The following is a 23,555-nucleotide window of genomic DNA, read 5'->3' as shown; positions in this document are numbered from 1 at the left end:
TTGATAGCAAATTTCTGTAACTGATTTACATTAGAAATATTGCTTATTTACCAGGGATCAAGGTATCATTAGACAGTGTAATAAACAAATGGAAAAAGTTGAAACAACAATACAGAACAGATCTTGATAAGGAAAAGAAAAGTGGAACTGAAAGAAGAAAAAAGTGGAAGTTTTTTGATGCAATGGATGAAGTATGTGGTCATAGAGACACTTCTTCACCAGCATGCCTTTTTGATTCAAGTATGGACAGTGAGGTTACTGGTATGTAATTTACATTTACTTAATCAAACTTGATAAATGATTAATTATTCAAATGAATTAAACATTTAACCAATGTCAATATATCAGGTACACATGTCAGACTTGTCAAGTCTCATGGTTTTGCTGTAATCTCATGCTCTCATGATTTTTCTTGCCTGTCTCACTATTTTTGCATTTTTCTCATGATTTTTTGAAAGGTAAACAATATATCTCACTATATTCACTCCTTCAAAATTGACAGGTCTGACATGTTCCAATTTTTCTTCATAAAGCAATATATATTAAATCTAGTGAGAACCAATAGAATCTTTCACTAGTTTGCCTATTAATTAAATACAATAAAACAACCTCATTCAATACAATGCTACCTGGATGGGGTGAGGAGAGAATCCACTTCTCCTAATAGTAAACATTTTCTTCATTGCAACATAGTAAACATTCCAATTTCCTTCAGGTGTAATTATTCTTTGGGATGGCCCAAACAGCTATGCATGTTGTAATTAAATAGCATTTTTATGTAAAGTCATTTACATCTTCAGCAAACTATTCACTTCTCACAACATACTGTATGGATTAAGCATATATATTTCAGATGTTGTAAAGAGTTAATATCTTGTTTGGGTCTGCAAATTGGCATGCCAGAATGTTAAATTGATCAAATAATCTAGCCATTTTTATTTCAAGATGTCAATGAAAATGCCAGCAGCAGCAAAGATTGTGAATTGGAGTATGAACTTGATGAAGAAGAAGCATGTGCAGTTTCTGAAAAAAAATGATGATCTTGATTCTAGATATGTTGAGGAGAAAGAAAGGCAAGCAGATAAACAAGAGAAAGCATCAGATAAAGAAGATAAAAGTATCTGCAAAAGTAAGAAAGTAAAGAAGACCAAACTGGAAAAGTCATTCGAATTGTTAAGCGAAAGTTTTACGAATGCTTCCAAAAGAGAGGCTGAGATGATGATACAGCTTGAAGAAAGACGCCACAAACAAATGTTGGATCACGAGCTTAGAATGAAGGAGCTTGACAATGAAAGACAGCGTGAAGAGCGACAGCATGAAATGCTATTATATCAAATGATGTGCAATAATAGAAATTACGGCCCACCTCAGGGAGAAGTTAGTTTCAATAATAGTGCCATGTATGGAAATCCAGTCGTACAGTACACTCAACATGAGGGTAGCAATGAAAATACCGAAACCTATTTCAAATTATAACTCTTATAACCACTTCGTTAGACACTAAATTGTTCATATTAACTGATAAAACATAAGATACAGAAACCGTTACATTTATATTAGTGTTGTAATATACTTGATATTGTATTTATACCGTTAAAAGTATTTGGTAACGCAAAAGTTTTCTTTTAGCTATGCATAGCACTTGGTAACGCATTATACATGCACTTACTTCATTTTGTGTTAGTTTATACTGTAAGTTAAGTTAGTTAACAACAAGAGAAACAGAATATGTACAGCTTTTACTTTACGTACGTTTCATATAATCATCGTTTTCATTCGCCTCCTATTCCAATGTTTCTACCATCCGCTGTCTGAAAAAATTCTGCTAATGTATCTCGAATAGTAGATGCATCTTTTTCATTTTCGCGATCAGGCCATGGTTGCACAAGATCATCTGGCTGATTATTTGCCTCCCTTCTTACATCTTCAAGCCATTCATGTAGGAACTCATCTCTTCTTAGTTCACAAATGTTATGAATTATGCAAGAAGCAGCGACGATGCAAGTCGCTGAATCAACAACCATGTCAACACGCTTAAGAAATCTTCGAAAACGTCCTTTCCATCTGCCGAAGGTGTTTTCAACTGACATACGTGCTCTACTGAGCCTGTAATTGAAATTACGCTGCCACAGGGAGGTATTTGGGTTTTCGGGATAAGCTTTCATAAGCCATTGCAAGAGAGGGTAGGCTGGATCACCAAGTAACACAGGACTGATACCCACACCACATATTTTGTCGTTCATATTTCTTTCGAAGAGCTTCTCTTGAACACCCAAGTTGTAGAGTTGGGAGTTGGAAAGAACTCGTGCGTGGTGAACGCTGTCTGGCCAACCTACAACTATATAACGAAATAGGTAGTGCGAGTCCACTACTGCCTGCATGACAATGCTGTGGTAGCTCTTCCTATTCACGTAATCAGTATGATTTTCAGCGGGAGCTTGGATAGCAATATGAGTTCCATCAATTGCGCCAGCACATACAGGAAAACCCCATCTCAGCTTATAAAGCCTCATCACTTCTCTTAAATCATCATCTTTGGGTATTGATAGAAAGCGGCTTTTAAGTTTGGTCAATATTGCTGTACACACATCTTTAACACAGAGACAAACAAATGCGGTTGAAACTCCAAATAAGTTCGCAATTGTTCTGTATTCCGATGTTGAGCCAATGTAATAAAGCGTAATTGCTACTCTTTTCTCCGGGGAGATTGCCTTACGCAGTTTAGTATCTTTACGAGTAATATCATCTACAATTTCTGATAGGATGTAGTAGAATGTGTCCTTGGAAACACGAAAGTTGGCATACCATTCTCGCTCTGGTAGACTCGCTTTAGCAATCTTGAACCAGCGATCACTTCGTGGGAACATCCAAATTAATCGATTGACCGGAGGGTTGAGAAATAAAAGTATCGCCATGACCAGCTGCATCTTTTTTTTTAGACTTCGGTTATTTCTTCTGAAATTCAGTGACGTAGAGTTTGTTTTCTTCCTGAGAGAATCACTTTCGGACAATCTAAGGCGCTTTTTAATCGACTGAAGCATTAAAAACATGTCATCCGCCATGTTATTTTGAAAAACGCGGGATTACGCGCCAAAATAAATTCAGTTTGGTACCCGTACCTAAACATCAATTTTGAGCAAATTGGTCCGCCAGCAAATTTAACTGTAAACGAACAACCCGTACCGTTTTTAGCCGGACCAGAACCACTTTTACCCGAACCGTACCAAAAATTTTGTGTAGTGTAAATGGGCCTTATGAAAATACTATAAAGCAAAAGATTTTTCATGGAATAAAGTAGCTGTAAGAAAGCATGAAACATATCTAAGGGTTGTTTATATGTAGGATGACCAGCCCAGGAACCTAAGCTAGCTCAATTTGCCAATCTGATTTCATCCTATGTTTATATGAGACTTTTGAGGAAGACTGCCTCAAAATGGTCACCTATATGTAAATGGCCCTTTACATCATTTTAAAGATATGATTTTTAGATTCAAGGTACACAATTTGAGTATCAATTTATTTTATGATTTGATATATTGCAGGGGATCAGATGCTGTAGGAAAAACTCCATTTCGTAAATGGTATGGTGAACTTAATCAGTTGAGAAGTCTTCTTGACCCTTGATAAGATTTGCTTTGTTTACAGCAACTGCAACATACCAAATCAAGCATAGATTGTGATGGTTGTGATGGTACTTCAAGTATCAGCAGGATTTTGTTTAATGCAATGCTATCAAGAGGAGCAGATCATCAAATAAAACAATATATTAAAGAAACTGAATGCAGAAGAATAAAATTGATAAAGAATTTTGAAAATCATGTTCATCAAAGGTAAAAGGTTGTAAATGCTGTGATAACTGTGCAAAGAGTTGTATTTGCTCATTATCATGCTGTGAATGGACAACAATGAATGAAGCGATAAGAACCACGCCAGCACAAGAGGTTACCACACGCAGTGTTTCGCCAGAGCATAGAAAGCAATTGCATATGCTTCTCACAGAATACCATGACAAATTAACTCAAGAAGGAACAAAACTTTTGCCAAGTGTGCATGCAGAATTTTATAGTTTTCATATTAACCAAGTTATGAAGAAATCTCAATACCTATTTACATTAGATGACATTCATAATCATGTAGAAATATGGTGCAAAGTTCATCCTTTGAACATACTGTGTATGCTGCATAAGATTTTTGGTGACATTGCTGAAAATACTTATTCTATTGATCAGTCAATGGAGAGTCTTCCAGATGAATGGATTAGTATTAGAGATGACTCAGAAGCTGAATTATTGTCGTTTCGGGACAGCTACATGTTACAGTCATTGAAGAAAGCTTGCAGGTCACAGTTGAAGATGAAAACGAAATAAGTGTTGAACATATATTGGAAAAACCGTCTTTTGATGAAGCATAGCATTTTAAAAATAATTATGACACTCGTGCTTGTTCAACATGGAGTTTATTTAATTAAAGCTTTTGGCCCTTTAGCCCAGGTCATCTTAAGAGAAACTTAAATTCTACCTGAAAGCCAATCAATTAAATAAATTCATGGTGATTTCAAACATCATGGAAAACTTTAAAAAAACAAAGCATTTTTGATATTACAGTATAATTAGGCATAGCAGATACTAATATAGATACTATAATTATTACAAATATTACGGACATCATTCAGTTAACTCTCAATGCACTTTCATAGTTTCATTTTTCAAACAAATATTTCTTGACACAACTGGTAAAGGTTCAGAAGGATTACCATGCCTTTCTTATCAACATCGTTCTTGTGCTGGTCCATACTGGAAAGTTGGTGGGTTGCGCCGAATATATTCGGCGTGGTGTTTGGCTGTGTTGCGCCAATTTTGGCGCAGCACTTTCCAAATTTCTGGCGTTACTTTACTGGCGTGGCGTGGGCTCGTGGCATGGGCACTTGGCGTAGCGTTCGGTCATGATCCATTAGCGGCGCGCAAATATGGCAACGTTTTGGAATTAAAAAGTAAACTATAATAATGTATTATCAATTTTACTGCATTTTTTCGGCTCCTCGCAAAATATATTTGCTCCTGCCTCCTGGTTTTCTGTCCAGCGGCTCTGATACTTCATGTAAATATGGTGCTTTGGAAACAAGCTTTTGAACCTTTTGGCCAGAATGGCGGATATCGTTTCTGATGAAAAGGTGAGTTCGATTTTTAATCTTAACCATCGAGTGTTTTTAAACTGTTATCCAATCATATATAGTAAATAAAATGTTCCTATAGCTCTTTTCCTTGCTTGTGAATGATTATTTTATATCAGAGACAAGAATCTCATTCAAAATCTATGAATAAAATATATATGATAAATAGACAATAATTTGCATATTTATGATTTCTCAGGATGACTCGGATTACTCACTCACAAGTGATACAGACATTCCCAGACCCAAAGAGAAAGAAGTACTAGAAGTCGAAGAAGGTAAATTTATGTTTGTTCAATTTGACATTTGTTATTTTGTGAACACTGAAGTGAAGTCTGAACAGTGAACAGAAGTCAGAACTCAGAACAGAACGAGATTTATTAAATCAATAATCATGAATTTTATGAATTTTACTGTTTACACTTTACACTTTACATGCAGCAGTGCAGCTGAAATTCATACTTGGTTATTTTTAGAAAAATGTCATGTTTGTGGCAGACCACATTCTAATGCACACAAATGTCTGAAATGTAAGAAGGCTGTCCATGCGATTTGTGGAAAGGTTCCCATTGGTCAGGAAGATGGATATGGAAGTCCTGTCATTTGCAATATCTGTGGTAGTGAAGACGGTACTCATTGACACTGATCACTCCAAAAACATTGTTGCACACTTTTAATTTCATAATATGCATCTATGGTATGTATTGCAATTTAAAATTATATCATTTTAGTGACTCATGAATTGGACGTACCAGTAGCAAGCAGTTTGAAAACTACTGTTGGTGTGAAACGTAAAGCTACAACAGGTATGTTAAAACATATTTGTATTCTAGTGCAATATGCAATATCATTTATGAATGTATAAACCTTTCAACTGACTTTTATTTCCAATTAGCTAAATCAAGGTTGCACTATATATGGTGTTTCTAATTATGTGCATAAAATTATTAAAATTCATGTGTAGGAGAAGATCCCTGGTGGTTGAAGCCAAAAATAATGAAACCTCAGCCTGCTAAAGTTGAAAAAGATGAAAAGAAGCAATGGGCAATATGTGTTACATGCTTTAAGTAAGTATTCCATTCTAACAAAATTTATTTTTACTCAAATTAATTTGGTGTTTTGACATAATAACAAAACATGCTTGTTTTGAGTTAGCTGCAATAACACAAAGGTAGAGGGAATATAATGAAAGAGGTCATACACCGAAATGGTATCTAATGCAGCCAACTAAAACAGATGCCATAAGTTCAAATTACTCATGCTTTTTGCAGGGCTGGAAAACATTCAAAAACGTTTAAACTTTGTCGCCAAAACCAAACCACAACCAAAAGGCACATTCAACGGCATCATTCTAAATCAAAATCTTCTGATGTTATTATTAAACCTTTCTACGATATGGATGAGAGTGTGAAGAAGGCACGAAAGTGTCTAGAAGAATTGCAAGAACAGAGTTACACAACAAAGTTCCACTGTAGCATCAGCGCCTCGCCTCCAGACAAGAATCCTTCCTGATGTTCCGTTCAATGCTCCACCAATACCGCACAAAGGTGATAATGCTGGGTCAACCAAGACACTGATGCAGGCAACATTAACAAGACATTCCAGGACAATTATCAATGAAGATGCTAGTCAATCAAATGATGCTTCATTACATTCAAAGATTGATACATTGATAAGTGAGTTTAAGGACTTCAAAGTCTCCTTTAAGTCAGTGTCACAAGGAAAGGAAAGTCAATGTACACCACTCTCGTCCATAAATAGCACATCAGCTGAAGAAATAACCAATATCTTGGTCCATTGGCCTGAAGTAAAAAATATTCTGGATCTCGTAGAAGTATGTAAACATATGAGGTTCTTCTCTGGAGATGCAGAAAAGGGAGTCTTGTCAGTGCCCCGTTGTGAAACCTGTTTTCAATTTATCCAAAGTAAAAAAGGAAATGCAACATCATTGGATCCAACTGCAGTTGCACGAAAGGGACTTGGAGGGTGATTGTCAAAGCCATTGTTTATATCAGAATATTTTTATGTGCACAGTATTCAGCCAATCTTCCTGGATCATCAGTAGAAATAAGAGGAATTTCCAATTTACAGTATATTGCAAATATGGTCTTATATTACCACTGTTGTAATATGTGTATTCTAAAATTTATATTCCAGGATTATTGTGTTAATACCTCCGAGGATTGAAGAATAGATTGAAACTATTAAATTTGGAGAACTGTTAAAATGTATTATATAATATAGTTATATACCATGAAGCAGATTGTAAGCTCTATTTCCTTAACACTTCCTCATTTATTTTTTTCATAGTTATTCTGGATCACTTCCTACGGGTTTGGTGTTTAATTCGGAGAAATCACAATTGCTTTTGGAAGGTGGAAATAGAGAATTTTACAAGCTCAAAAACACTGTCAAGAATCATGTAACATTGGCTGGGGGACAACTTCACTTTGAAGCATTGCAGGTTAGATTATGTTTATGAAACAGTACAGTAAAAGGTGCTGTGAATATATGAGAATATAATAATCACTTGAAAGTTAAAGTTATGAAATTGTTCATCTCTCTTGATATAGCTTTTTTTAAATTGTGCTATTGAAGTCAGGTAATAGTCATGTTAGCTGATTACTTATTCAGTATCTAAAACAAAGTTTAACCCTTACTGCAGTATGACCATGAATATAAGAGAAGGAAGAAACGTGGGGTTGCTGTCATGGAAAATTTAATCGGCATTGCCTTGACTGTTGTTAAGACCAAATCAGCTGCACTTCACTTTGAGACGATGGTCGCATCCCATGCTTTTACTGGTTCTGACGTTGGAGAGTTTGGGCACAGTCGAAAACAGTTTCGGGTAATACAGCGGAAAAATATCACTGCAAAGACTAATTGTTAAATACAGCACAACTTGTGCTATAAAAGTTAAAACCATGCTCAGACTAATTTTGGTCATATTACACTTATTCAGGATATGTTAAAAGCAATGGAGGTGTGGTGTGATCAAGAGACAGCTATGTTTTTATCCCAACCTTTACCATCAACCCGATTACCACCTCACTACTATGTCACTTGTGACAAAGCAACACCTAGTAGAATAACCAACCAGGCTGTCATGCTCTGTCCTATGATTGGCGGTCAAAGACAAGCGGTTGCTGTTAAAGCAAGAGAAGTTTATCACGCTGATGATGAGCTTGAAGTTGGAGATGTTGCTGGTGGAAATGCACAGGAACTGGCTAAAAGCATATACGAGGACATTCGAGGGAGATACTCATCTGTTGAGGAATCCATTATTAGGGCTGCCTGGATGGGGACAGCTTGTGATGGGCCTTACCAAGCTAGACTGTTTGCTTTAACACTACAGGAGTTGTTGGATCAAACACAGTACGATGCTGTGTTCTTTTCTGTATTGTGGGATGCTCCACATTTTGTTGACCTAGCGTTTTCGGATGTGTTTGAAGGGAAGGTTGGAAGTTCAAAAGACCTTATTCAACGCCTGGTAAAGCGATCCAGCATAGTTCATCACATCTTTCAGCGAGGGGAAAATGCTGAAACGGGCGATGGAAATGGAAACTTCTAATGATGAGCTTGTATTGAGACTCACCAGCCGAGCATGTAGCACCAGATTCACCACATCCCAGTATGTAGAGTTCAAGAAGCTGCTGGCTAGCCTTCCACTCTTTATAAAAACATTTCGAGAATTCCAGTCGTGCGAAATTAAAGAGTATATGATTGCAGGTGAGGATTTCGTCATGGATCTTTGTGGGGTTGTCGACATTCTACATCCTTTGATTGAGATGTTTGTAGAATTACAAAGTCTGAGTGCCCCTTGTTGGAAAGTGGTTACCTGGTGGGTAAAGCTTAAAAAGCACATGGAGCAGATGCAGGCAGATTTCTCCTTGACTGCCCCAACTTCCATGTTCCCCATGCTAGATGCCAACATTGACGACATTCAGTCAGGTGAGTACAAAGGAACCCGACTAGTGCCTGGGTGGATGATCGTTTCCACCGAGAAAGTTGTCGATGAAACTGGTAAGACCATTATGACTGACAATTGGAACCAACAACAGCGACAGATGTCGAGATTGACTTGAAAACATTCATGAAGGACATCCTTACTTCGTTTGAGACAAGAATGAATACCTGTACGAAAAAGATGCAGAACATTCTGACGTGTATGGATCTGGACACATTGTTTTTGTTCTTTTGTGGGGAGCGTCTCAGTAACGGAAAGTTGAAATTGGAGCATGGCGAAGGATCACTTCAGTCACACGGTGTAGAAGATTTTGAAAGATTTTTCAGGTATAAAACCTTGCGAGGTTGCAACGTACCAGTTAACGGTACTGATATTTATTATAATGACGCCCACCCAGCGGCTCAGTACACGAATTTTCCGCAGGTTTTGAAACTTTTCAGGCAAAACCTCATGAATAACGCAATGCTTTGAAAATCAAATTTCTTTCATGGAATGGAAATTTATAAAAGTTCGAAAAATGTTCTAATTGATAGCCTTCAACGTAAGCCCGCTGCCGGCTGCCCAATTTCAAAACTCTCCTCGCGATAATTTGCCTAAAATTCGGCTTCAAATTTCTTATCTTGAAAAATAAGGTGAACATCTTGTCAACCCTTGTCTTCTCTCGGCTCATCTTTTATTTTTAGGTACATATGCTCTCTTCGACATGTCCGCCATCTTACTGATCTCATCTCCAATGACAACGAGGAAGTTTCTTTCGAACCAGGTCTTGGAGCAATAACATTCTACAAACTGAAGCAAGCGTTAAAGAACGCTGTGTGGAGTACTTCAGGGCAACACTTGATGTCATGGTTTTTATTGCCAAAATCCTATGGTTGCCTAAAGAAACTTACGCTGGCTGAAACAAGTATCGGTAGTGTGTTTGCTAACACCTTCGAGTTGACGATGGAACGTAACCAGCAGCCGATCAAGGCGAGATTGAACGAAGAAGCAGTCTATAAAAGCATTTATACAGACGAGACTCTGTATACTGCTATTGGAGTCGAAGGATGTGTAGCGATAGATATTGCACTGGCTAAAGGAGGAACAGAGGCTGTCGTCGAGTCCTATTACAGCGTCATGACCTCTCAACAGAAATCTGGCAATCAGTTGAATGAAACATTAGCATTAAGGTATGAAGTCATAATTCGGTGAGATGTTCAGTGGACTATGTATGTAGTTGTTTATGCTGTTGTTGTGCTGTTGTTTAAGTTGCAAACTTATTCACGATATTCAGAAATATGAAACAAAATAAATTAAATATCCCTTTCTTTATATTTTGCTTTCAGGACCAAAATTGACTGGTGCATGCCTCCAATTTTGAAAGCGAATCGTGCCATCAAAGAAGTTGCTCACATGTATTTGAATGGAAACGAGAAAGCATCGCTACCAAAGCATTCTTTGCCTATTTTAGGAGACCGTGCAAAATTTACACGTGAAGGAAAAGTGATGAAGAGGCACCAAAGTGAGGACGTTAGATTGCCATATTTGTTGTAACTAGGGTTCTGGGATTTAGACATTTGTTGGTCATGTTGATTTATGTGACAAATAATAGCATTATGTAACAGAACATTAACAAGTGTAAATGTTCTATTTTAGATATAAAGTGTGGATGCAAATAATTAGAACAATAACAAGTGCAGATGAGTTCTATTGTAACGCTGAGATCGAGCCCGCTCGACAAAAACCCGCATATAAGAACCTAGATTTTGAGAACCTGTTAGGTTAAGATCTTCTATGAAGACAATTGCTAAAATTTCACATTAAGACACTGGACTGGGAGAGAAAATTCAAAAATTTTCCGGGGGTATGCGGACCCCTGGGAGGACACGCCTTACGGCGTATGATGCCCCAAGCCCCCAACGGGGAATTGGCGCACAATTATTCGCGTAAAATATGATGGCGCAAATATTCGGCGTGAGAAATACGAACTTTCCAGTATGGGTGCTGGTCTATCCATTCGTGAAAGCCATGATAATCAAAGCCATGAAGTAAGCTTGGTTTGATATCTCTGAATGCACCATATTTTCTATTTGGTTTAGGAATAAATGCTTCTGAATTGATAAGCTCTTGCACTAGCTTTGCTTTGTCCTTACCATACGATTTTTTAACATGTCTTCCTGATCTGTGAATGATGCGAGTTGATTCGTCAAAGTCCAAGTATAACCTTTGTAAAACCTAATGCCTTCATATACCTTCGTAGCGTGTGTTCGTTGTTTTGATTAGGGCCAGCTTTCTCTTCAAAAGTTTAGCAATTCAAATATAATGTTCCTTTGCCAAATCAATAGGAATATTTCTCCCATGACCAGCCTTCCTTTTCACGCCACAATTCCAAACCAGACGATAAGCTTCTCCAGATGAGAACAAGCAATTTATTTGGAACAAAAGGTAAAGGCCTTCCAAACAATACTTTCGACTCGACACACCATCAGCTTTCAAGTACAAGAGGAACAATTTCCAGCAGCGCACAATTTGTGCACCATCTCCCTCAGATACCGCATCAGTAAAATTTCTCCAGATCATCAAGTATTCCAACAACAAACTCTGGTAGTTGTACATATCATCATTGTCATAATAAGACTCTGAAACCGTGGACTTGACTATACCATGTGCTTTCTCTTCATGATCCTTCTTTCTTTTTCCATTGTATTGAGATGTTTTTGTGCACAACGGCTCTCAGCATTTAAATTTACCATCAGCTGTTTTCAACAATTTGGAACTCTCTTCTTCTAAATCTAACTTTTGTTTCATAGCCCGGGAAACTGCTTCTTTATTGATGATAAATTTGTCAACAACACTTCCTGCTAGGTTATCCAGGAACTTCTTTTTATCATCTCTACTTGCATTTTTGATGGTGGTTGGAATTATATGTTCATCTGGACATTCGTTTAAGCTTTGAATGTTCAAAATTGTTAAAGTGGCAGCTACTACTCTTGACTCGAGCTCAACGTCAAGAAATTTTCGGCTTGCAGAGTAAGAACATATCTATTTTCTTACGATGACAACTACAGGGGGTGGACTAGGACATAAGCTATTACGAGTTGATTCGTAGTGTTTTACTCTGTCTAATGCCAGACAATGTTACTGAGAGACTGTCTAACACCATATAATGTTACCTGTCTAGTAGACATTACCAGGTGGGAAAAACCATAAACAATTTACAGTTTTATTTCTTATCTACATGTATGTACGATTCAGTGTTTTACTGTGACTAACACCAAGAGATTGCCAATTTCGTTCAAATGAATATTCCAAACAAGACAAATTGATTCATAAATGCACCTGCATGAATTTTATTTCAGGGGGAAAATCTGCGGCTTCAAAATGCATGTTTTGAAACCTCTGTTCAGGAGTGAAACCATTTGCCAATTGGTATTGTGCATTTGCTCCCCGCTCTACAGAAAGTTGATCTCCCACAACAATTTGTTCCTTATATAATCGCTGCTCATCGTCACCTGCATATGCTTGATACTTCTCCAGGCTTTGCATTGCCTTGATGATTCCATCGTTATCGTTTTCATTTGCAGGAACCACATCAAGGAATGACTATTAAAATTAAGATATACAGTATTCAAATAACAATATACAATGCTAAAAAATGTTGAAGATATGTGTACATTCACATGTGTACATACGTACCATGTGGCATTTCTTTGCCGTTTCTGAATAATGTGCTTGACAACCACCCTTTGCAGAAATTCGCTTAACCAGAACGATAAGGTTTTTATGGTGTAAATCATGTTCTTCTTTACTGCATAAAAATGTTGCATTATCTAGTCTTTCAATGACTTTTGAGGTATATCAGCACTAAGAGAATTGTTTGCCACACGGTTTGGAACAAATGCAAAGGCACATTCGTGCGTATCTATGTTCTGATTGTCTTCTGTCATATCGTGGACTGCTATGTGAGTGTCTACATTGTCAAAGCATAACTTAAAGGTAAAATTAGTAAAAAAAATGTTTTCATTTCTAATTTATAGACCGGTTACTTATAATTTCCTATTTCAGGTGGGGTTTTTAATATACAAACTGCAAAGTAAAACTAATTCATATAAGTGGCTTTATAAAAAGCTGTAAATTTATTCAATGATTATATCAACCTTAAAACCTTTTGTATTGATTATCTCATCTGGGATAGAATGAACATTTTCGTTAACATGTGGATCAGCATATTTCTTGACCAATGGACTTGATTCGTAAAGTAAATAAACCAATAAAAAACATGACTGAAAGAAAAATTATATTTCTAAACCTCCCCAGAACTGCAGCAGATGCCAAAAGTACGAGTCCAGTTAATATGCTTTTGTTATTTACTGGTAACAATTAATACTTTCTAATGGCTATACTAATACTTTTGGCACCCACTGTACTACCGCCTAGCATCATAAAAATCAATATATTTCCTGAAACTACATAAACCATTATATGAAAACACCATGCAACTTACGATAACATTTCTTCATAACTGGAACAGAAAAATTAATTTCCAGATCATCATGTGGTGCTTTTGCCATTATTAATGAGAGGCGCTTTCCCAACATTGCTTTTGCTGACTCAGACAAATCAGAACTGTTATCTTTGCAATCCTGTTGTGTAATTTCAATATCATGCTAAATAGGTTGTTTTTTCTCAAGCTCTGCCTTTTCCATTTCCACTATTTGATTGACACCCTGGTCATGCCCTTGTCCAAACTCGTTCATTTTTTATTAAAGAATGTGTGAGATACTGATAACCTCATGGCTTTCAACCGAACCAAAGTAGACTAAACAAGAAAATTTGAACCATTTAGCTTGCAATGCATCCAAATGTGATCTACTTTAATATATAAAGACATATTGCTTAATTTAATGTGCATATTAATTCCACTAAAAAGCCTTTAGAAATGTTTTTGGACATACAAAAGTAGCATACATACATGTTGTATTATTACATGCCTGCTGCATGAAATAAACAGTATTCTCAATTATATACTTAGTACTTACTGTGTATGATGAATGATTGATTATCAATGATATTAACAGCTGCACAGTGGTCATTCTTAGTGATCTATTTTTGAGACAAACGGCTCCAGCAGTAACAATAGAGGTATACTGATGGTAGATTGAATCAGTATTTTCTTTCTTAATGTTTGGTGTAGAGGCTGCCATTAATACCCTCCAAAACAGTGGACAATGTTCTTTCAATTCCAGATTTGCCTTTTCAAAACTAAAGGAGATCATGTCCTCTTTGACAGTCAGCTTAAACACACTCCTGATATCTTTCTTCACAAATTTCTTCTTTCTAAAAGATCCAGTATCATCAACAAAACTTCGCTTTCCTTGTTTTTGTGTGGATGAAAAAAGTTCCCTTTTGCTTTTAGGATTACCTTCATCACAGCTCTCATTTTCATCAACAGCTTCAACCTTAATATATTCTCGGCAGATTCCTTGGCACTCTTTATGCACCTCTTTATCAAATAGTGTTAGAATTTTGGATCGTATAAGGGGGTGGGTGAAATGCAAATTTTGCAATGTTTTTGTTTTAAGTACAAAGAAGATAAATACCCATCTTAGTAAGATCTGACAGTAGTTTCCTGCAACGTTCACTAGACGGCCAGAAAACATGAATATATGCCACAGTATCAGAGGTTGTTTGTGGAAATGACAAATTGGTTTGAGTTTCTTTGCACTCTGATTGCTTAAATTGGCCACAGTATTCAGGATTAGTTTCCTCCCTTGTTGTATTTGTAGAGGCATATTTCCCTTCGATCGTACCGGAATTCTCACGTCTTGCTTTAAGTTCTTTAATTTTACGCGTTTTCTGGTTGCTCCGAACTTATGACTTCAAATGACAATTACATTTTTGGCGCACATACGCAGAGTGATTTACCACTCCAAAAGGTAATTCACTTATAGCATCTATAGGCTGAAATTCTGCAGATCCAAAAACAAGATTGAAATCTTTCCAATCACTTAAGTTGACGTTACATAATCTACAAGTTTTCATATTGTTGTTATTCGGTCATAAGCCCTTTGCTGGCCGCCATGTTTTAGGTACGCATAAATTATAATTGACATTACATAATGCATCAATTTGCATAAATTTCCTTTGTTTTGTTGGATGTCGCGGGACGAGAAATTTGAGAATATTGCACAGTCCACTCACTACGGGGAGTGGACTGTGACGCAGGCTAGTTGAAACCTGGATCACACTTTTTTCCTGTCTTTTGGCCGTAGTAAACTTGGCTACCAAATATTCTCGGACGTTCGCTGGGAATTGAGCACCACCAGTTTTTGCCTTGCTCAACGCCCATCCCATCTGCAAGTCGTCACTTTCCAATTGAATTATAGATTTCTGAGAGGTAGCCACTCGAACATTGGTCGTAATGGTGCAGTACTTATTTGCTCACTCTCTTCTCAGTGTATCGTATACAGATTCATTATAGCAACCTAATCTTGACAACAGCTTGGATTTCTTTGTAACTCGACCCAGTCTCGTCACGAACTATGTATTGCAAGCTTGAATCTCGATTTTTAAAAATTTTGGATGTCAGGATTTTCATAAAATATATATTTATGATGTTTTGTGACGTTTTGGCGCATAATTAAATAAAATTAATTCGAACGGAGTCCAAACATCCATGACGGCGATGAGATCTTTCAACCACGAGGAGTTTTGTCAAATACATAAGACAGATATTTTGATTTCTTTCTATCAGGTAAGATGAATTGCAAACTTGAATTTAAATCGTTACAAACAAAACAATGTGTTTCTTACACAGTAGAAATATATTATTCGAGCTATCACGAGAGTTAACTCAAGCTTTTTTCTTCTTAAGTGCATATACTGTGCAGAAACATTTGCGCTGATCGCTTTGATCAGACCTGAAAATCATGCGTTGACACATTCCAAACTGTATTGGAACTATATTCAAACTATACTCAAACCAAATTCAAACAGCACTCAAATGAAGCCATTGTTCTTTTAATAGGAACAAACGAAGCCATTGTGCTTCTTATCAAAAAGGGGGCAAACCTGTGTCGTTATTAGGGCACAATACAAAAAATGTTGTGCTTGTGAAAAATTTTTACAAATAAATATGACTGTAAGCTACTGTATAAATCGGAGTAACAAATAAGCAATATCGTGCCCAAATTAATGGCACCAACAGGAGTTGCAGCAATAAATATTGATGGAACAACTATAAATACGGGACTGGCTATTCCTAAAGAAGCTAATGATTACACTCCTGCAATGTCTGATCAAAGGAGAACACAGTACAGACTCACTTTGAAAGACTTAAAACTTATTATAGTAGATGAGATTTCTATGGTGGGAAACACAACTCTTTTACACATCCACCAACAATTAAAAGAAATTTTTGGATGCTCATCTTCCATCTTATTTGCAAGGCATTAGTATAATAGCTGTTGGCGACTTCTATCCAACTTCCCCCAATAAAAAAGAAAGCAGTGTTCGATAATTACAAAAACCAAGTTCAAAATCTTTGTCATCCATGGAGTGTCTTTAAAATGATTTAACTAACAGAAATCATGAGAAAAAAAACGATGAAGCATTCACTGAACTTCTTAACAGAATCAGAACAGCCTCCTATACAGAAGATGATATTAAAGTTATTCAGTCAAGATCCATTGAACCATCCGATCCAAACTATCTATCTGATGCACTTCATATTTATTCTTAAAGCAAAAGATGAATATCCAAAAAACGTCAATAAAGCAGACATTAATAAACTTTTAGCAAGAGGACGGTCTCACACATGTGGACTTGATTATGAAATACAAATTAAAGAAGGCACCAGAGTAATGCTTACTACAAATATCAACATACAAGATCGACTTATCAATGGTCAAATTGGAACGATACTTAAAATTAATATTAATTCCAGTAATGAACCAAATGTTTTATATATTAAGTTTCATGATAAGAAAGCTGGGAAAACTACAACAAACACTACTGCCAACATGTTTGCGAGAGAGAATCATGTTGTACCGATAAAGCCTGTTCTTGCAAACATCAAAGTTAGACCTGGAAAAGCATCATCTCCAGAAATACAGAGAGTACAATTTCCTATTGCACTTTCGTGGGCATGCACTGTTCACAAAGTTCAAGGTCTTACTCTGCAAAATGTACTTGTTACCATGCAGTTGAATAAACAAAGATATTTTAAATATGGTGAGATATATGTAGCCTTAAGCCGCGCAACATCTTTACAAGGTTTACACATCCTCGGAGAAATGCAAAGTAAACATATTAAGGCGATTCCTGAAGTTGACGAGAGACTTCGAAACGCTTGTGATTTTATAGAAAGTATTACGGAGAATGAAAACCCCCTTTTTACAATATCTCTTTTAAATGTTAGATCTTTAAGAAAGCATAATAAGGATGTCAAGTCTCATTGTCAATTCTTTAAATCTGATGTTCTTGCATTTACTGAAACACAAATTTTGCCTAACAATTCGTTACATGAAATTACAGAAAACTTAAAACCTTTCACAATATATTGTCAAGATCATTATCACAGACAAGTATCTAAGTATGGCAATCTGTATTAGGAGTACTTTGGAAATGGAGAATTATCAATGTATACCTTCAATAAATGCACTAAAGTTTGATCTGCTTCATACTGAACAACAACAAACACATTCTTTTCTTTTACTGTATAGAAAAAACAACATGAATGTTTTTCTGCAAGCATTGGAATATGTCCTTCCTAATTCCAACATTCACATGGTCTTAGGGGATTTTAACATAAACTATTTCAATGATAATCATTCTCAACCAGTTATGCTTTTCATGAAGTCATTAAACTATACCCAAATTGTTACCGAACCCACATTTATTTCCTCTGGTAGTTTGTTAGACTACATTAAAACAACTTCCTTACAAATAATCAGGAATTCCGTACTCAGTGTCGATATATGATGATTTCTCAACTGTTTAATGGTTTAATTTGAGATAAAATCGTACACATCTGAAATTTAACCACAACCAATTGAGAAAAATGAATCAAATCTATCCGGCTTTTTTTCGACAGGAATGAAACCTGTTTTAACTGGGATTTTAAATGTAGCTATATGATTTCCAGTTGCAACTGTTAACTTTACCAATTAATAGTAGCCTTACATTTACTGTATCTTTTTGACATTAAACTTTCCTCATGTATCATAGATAGAATATATTATACAAGAAACCATGGCTGATAATATAACCAAGACTTACTGATGACTAGTCGCTGATAAATTCCGTATAGTGTTACACGACGGATACAACTTAATGGGTAAGATATCCTTCATGATGTATGATTTGGGCTCTATGTGTCCATGTATCAGTATGTATCACAATAGAACCATTGACTCAAGGCCAGTTTTCCGATTTGGTGCCACTAATAGTACTAATTAAACTTCTTTTTATGTTTTTATCATCAGTTTAAAGCAACTAATAATCAAGGACTTCCATGATGAACAGAAATGTTTGTAAGATATAGCGTTATGTGCTCAATTCTACACTGCAAAGTTTATCGAACCAAGTGTAATTCTGAACAAACACACCGTCGATTGGTAAAGAGAATTTTTATACAGAATGCTACCCAAACAGCAGATGTGTAGCAGCGTAGCTCCTCCTGATATTATGATGATATAACAATAAGGTTCAATTTGGAAAGAAAGAAGCCAGGGTCTCAATCAGAAATTTTGTTTTCAAGTCTGTGAGTTAATCTTAATCTTTATGAAATCAATCTAACAGTTGTGTTCACAGGCAACATTTTATTCTTAGAAGCTACGCCTACTGAATTCCGAAACGTCATCTATTATAAACGACCGAACGTGCTTGGCAGTGCAACGACTTTCAGTTCAGAACTAAGTTACATAAAACAAACTGTTTTAAATTCAAACTGTAAATAAAAATTCTTGCTTTTTCTTTATTCTCTTACAATCCCAAGGTCGACCCTTTCTGTTCTCTCTTCTAACATCTTTACATTACTCTGATATATATTACGTTTGTGATGTCCTCTTTTTTATATCGTATGACTAAGTAACTTTGTGTGATTTGTATAAAATGTGAGGTGTGTGAATATTCTTATGTGAAAAATGCATCTGGATTACCAAAGACTCGTTACCAGCATAATAAAAATGTTATATATGATAGAAAACTTAAACTTCCAATCTACGAAACAATACTGGCACAACAGGTGAATACCACGTTATCTTGAGATCATGCTCCATTTTCCTGAGTGCTTTGATAATCCAAAAAACAAGTTCAATGAAACTCAACAAATATAATCAACATATGTGGAGGATCGACTCTCGTGACAATGCTTTCATGCAAACACAAGTTACACCTCAGGAAAATCATGAAAATTAAATACAATGGAAGATCTCACAAATATTTTATTTTACTATGGAATCATTTTGTTGCTTCAATATAATACACAGATTTTGAAAGAATATTGCTACACAAAGGATTGACTTCTCTCAATCGAAACGCTGAGTCGATATTATTAATTAATCCATATGAAATCAACAATTTTCAATAAAAGGATCACTACTCGACGATGTCCATCAATATACAGACATAAAATGCATATAGAGAGCCAACGATTATTGCAGAAAACTATGATCGAACCTTTTCTCCTCATTCCCAAGGTTGACCTTTGTAATATTCTCTTCTAATATTTCTAAGTTAATAAAATGTCTAACATGTTTGTTATGTGTTGTCCTGTTCGTCCTCTCAAAAATGAGCAAAGCCAGAGAAATTTGTCTGATTTGTAAATGTGACGTCTCGTAGGTGACATTCTTCTTCTGTATCTATTCCCTTTCCACTGTCGTTTTGCTATTCAACTTTGTCATTTTGTCAATTTTGTGATTGTGTTTATTTCAGTGTGTTCCTTGATATCTTTAACTCAAATCGAAATTGAATCTAATATCCACTAATTACAATTAAAACCAATGTAATTATGAATATATTATATCACTATTGTTAGAACTGAACAGAAACATGTATATCAGTTTCCATATTACTTTTACCTGTCAATTGTCTAATTACTAATTACTAACTATTAACTTACATATAATAAAATCGATGATTATGCAAAAATATGCGGAATATGGAAAATATGGCGGAAAGCCTTGAAGCTGATGATGTTGAAGTTCAAGATCAAGATTCACAATTTCTCTTTTTTCTCAAAGAAATATCGCTTGACAAATATGAAGAAGATTTTATAAAGATTGGTATAAGGGAAATTAGTCACCTTGAAGATGTCTCAGAGGACGATATTGATGATTTTAAGTTTCTGACGAAGTTTGAATTTAAGAGGGTACTGAGGAAATATAAAGCCCATAAAGAAGTACTTCACCTTCAAGAAACAAACTCTAGAGAAGCAGGAAATGCAGGTGCCAGTAACGCTAGTTACAGAACGTCCAGTCAGTCATCTGTGGTCACCCTTCCAAAGGCATTTAGGAACTTCGTTCAAACCAGAGATGGAATGGGAAATATTGTTGTACAAACGAACACCTTGAAAAGACAATTCAAGAATCTTTGGTATGAAAACCCGAAGTGTTCAGCAGGAAAACCTTCAACACCTTCTAAATTCCTCTTGTCTCATTCAGTTTACTTTGCAAATTAGAAGTCCGATAGAAATAGTGTACAACTTTGAAGACTAGCATGGCATAGGAATTTGATACTTTAATAATAAAGGCTTATAGTCATGTCTGAATACGTATCTTCGTTTCTTCACCACAATCACGTCGGACTTTCAGCTATGTAGCTATTGCACACAAGCAGCTCAAATGTTGTGTTTGACCAGGAAGAGAGCAGCTGCAACATGTTACAATGCTACATTTCATCATTTTACCACTGGAATTTTAGTTCCAGTGTATATATATATGATGCTCCAAAATCGTGTGCACTGCTCAGTTTATACTATTAAAAGCCATATCGGTGCGATATCAATATTTAGGTTTTATAGCGGGGGGGGGGGAGGTATCAATTTCAATACGTAAAAAAAAATTTGTGCAAAGCTTGATTGCTAGGAAAAAAAATCAGGCAAGCGATCATACTCGGGAAAAAAAATCCTGCAGCCATTTTTTCATGCCCCTTTCCGGGTTTTTCTAATGGTCCGCCCCTAAGCAAAGGTTCAAATATTTTTTGCAAAAAGACGCTCAACTTCCTCTTAGAGGAAGAATCTAACAATGGCAAAGCTACTACCACCAACGTGTGCTAAAACATGATCATTCCCTTTCTTTTCGCTTTTTTCAACAAAAAAGTTCAAAGAATCTAAAAATTCTGGCACTTCTACTACATTTTTTAATTCTTTTTGGATTTTTTTAAAGGTTTTGGATTTTTGGTCTCAATTTTCTTCCCATATCTCACCAAAAAAAAATCTCCAAAAATCGCAAGAAAAATTGCATTTGTAGCAGGGGACAAAACGACACTAAACAACAAGATCTCCCCAATAAAAATACTTAAAATGAAAGTATAAAGAACATTCTTGCTGACACGAGCTTTAATGAAACCCCTCTATTAATCCTGATGAAAAAAGACACCTGCTTAGGCGTTAACTCTGGCTTCGTGCCAGTGCATGGGCCAGCAATATAATAATTCTTATATGCAATGTTCCAATATAATAATTCTTATATGCAATGTTCCTAGTTCCTGAAAAGAAATTATTATATAGCTTAGTGGCCAAGCATCCTTGTTCCCCGATAATTGGCCAGTGATGACGCCACGAAAATTTAAAGCATGCGAAATGAGGCGGAATAGAGGCTAGTTTAATAATTGAATGCTCAATCCTCATTTTTATTTTTATTATTTTGTTTAAATATTCGAGGGGCTGAGAAAGTTTTGTGCAATTTTTTATGTGAAAGGTAAGTTACTTGAAATGCAAGGGAAGATTCTTATATTCGTCAGAAATTTGAGTTAAACTAGCGTATAGGACCAAGGTGTATTTTATGGTCGCTCATCCCACGTGTTGGAGGCGTACGTATTAAGAAACAAAACATATTCAGAAGTGGTATTTCTTAGATAAAGATGATTGTTAGAGATGTCTTGGGTTGATGTCTTTTAGGTGATACATGGATTTCGCAGATATTTGGTTTCACTTTTGAGTTTTTCTGAGAAAATACGAATATGTCGATTATGTTATTTGGGTTTATTTGAAATAATAGTTCTGTAGAGATATTATGATATGGTGGTGCATGAAGTTGGAAGTTTCATTATAAGACAGGGTGACCCGTGTTGACAAGATGTAGTTAAAAAGGGACAGGTATTTCAAGTATTTACAGTTATTATCTGAAAGCATCACCAGGCACTGGTTTGTTACATTAGCTAGTCTTGATAAGAAAGACCCCTTGCAGGATGTACAATCCGTTGTGACCGAGCTGATAGCTGTTTGGATAATGGTTGACTTACAGAGGAAGCACTTGCGTGCGTACTGAAAGTTTTTTATTGCCAATATGGCTGTTGTCATTTCGATCTTTGTAGCGAAAGTTTCCAGATATACAACGACTTCTATTTTCTCTCCAGGCTGAACCTTGATGGTTGTCTCAAAACTGGTGGTCAGATTCATTTTGCCATTGAAGGTAGTTGTTACCAAGTTTTCAAGAAAGATAACATCGTCGGTGTTAAATGAGTGAATCAAATGAGTTAAATGGTGTCAATCTTCATGACCTTTGCTTTAACGTTGATGAATCTGGGATGTGTTTGGTTGTCTGACTCAAGAAGTTGTTGGATTTTCATGGTGGAGCAGCCGACGATGGGGATGTTGATCAGTTTTTGTAGCAGGGGACATAACGACTCTAAAAAAGATCTTTCTCAAATTACTAAAATGAGTGTCAAGTCTGTATGTGAACACAGGGTTCGTTTACATTTTAAACTTCATACTTTTTAGAAATACAATCCGTTCTCTCAATGTCCAACAACATTTCGGTTCTCTATGAGCTATTATTTTCAGTGGGGAGGGAGTTTTAAAATTTCTCCTAGTCATCAAATCTTTTGCTTTCTAATTAGAAAGACTAAAATAGAGATATGGATCTTGATGAATTACATCATCGTTCTCTGGAGTAACAGACACCTCAGCTTATATATTTAGCCATGAACTGCCATTATTAATACGGTTCAGTTCTAAATATAAATTGTCACAAAAATTTTTTGACTACATCAGCGTTATAGGCAGAATACAATGAATAAGACATTAAATGTTTAAAGAAATTCAAAACATGCAAAATTTTGACAATTAATAAATGATGGAGTCCCTCAATATTATAACCAAAACTGATGCACAGAAATCACTGTACTCGGCCTTGTTTAAGTTGACTGACAAATCTGAAATTTAATAAAATATTACATCATACCATCTTACGCCAAAACCACGCCTGTTATGTTTAT

The 23,555-nt window shown here is 35.9% G+C and overlaps 1 protein-coding gene across 1 annotated transcript; it reads right to left on the bottom strand.

The window, feature by feature from the left end:
- Positions 1-1,772: 1,772 nt before the first annotated feature.
- LOC114527746 (putative nuclease HARBI1) lies at positions 1,773-3,229 on the bottom strand. Its single transcript, XM_028549440.1, has one exon. It carries the CDS (start codon positions 3,060-3,062, stop codon positions 1,773-1,775), a length of 1,290 nt encoding a protein of 429 aa, XP_028405241.1. The 5' UTR covers positions 3,063-3,229.
- Between the last annotated feature and the right edge of the window lie 20,326 nt (positions 3,230-23,555).

Source organism: Dendronephthya gigantea, unplaced genomic scaffold (genome assembly GCF_004324835.1).
Source record: "Dendronephthya gigantea isolate DGI-Jeju-01 unplaced genomic scaffold, DenGig_1.0 000046F, whole genome shotgun sequence".
Lineage (NCBI taxonomy): Eukaryota > Metazoa > Cnidaria > Anthozoa > Malacalcyonacea > Nephtheidae > Dendronephthya > Dendronephthya gigantea.
The sequence above is the reverse complement of the archived record's forward strand: the minus strand, read 5'-3'. Positions and strand labels throughout refer to the sequence as shown.

Coding starts and splice junctions, on each gene's coding strand:
- LOC114527746 (XM_028549440.1), bottom strand. CDS start 3,062: ATGGCGGATGACATGTTTTTAATGCTTCAGTCGATTAAAAAGCGCCTT.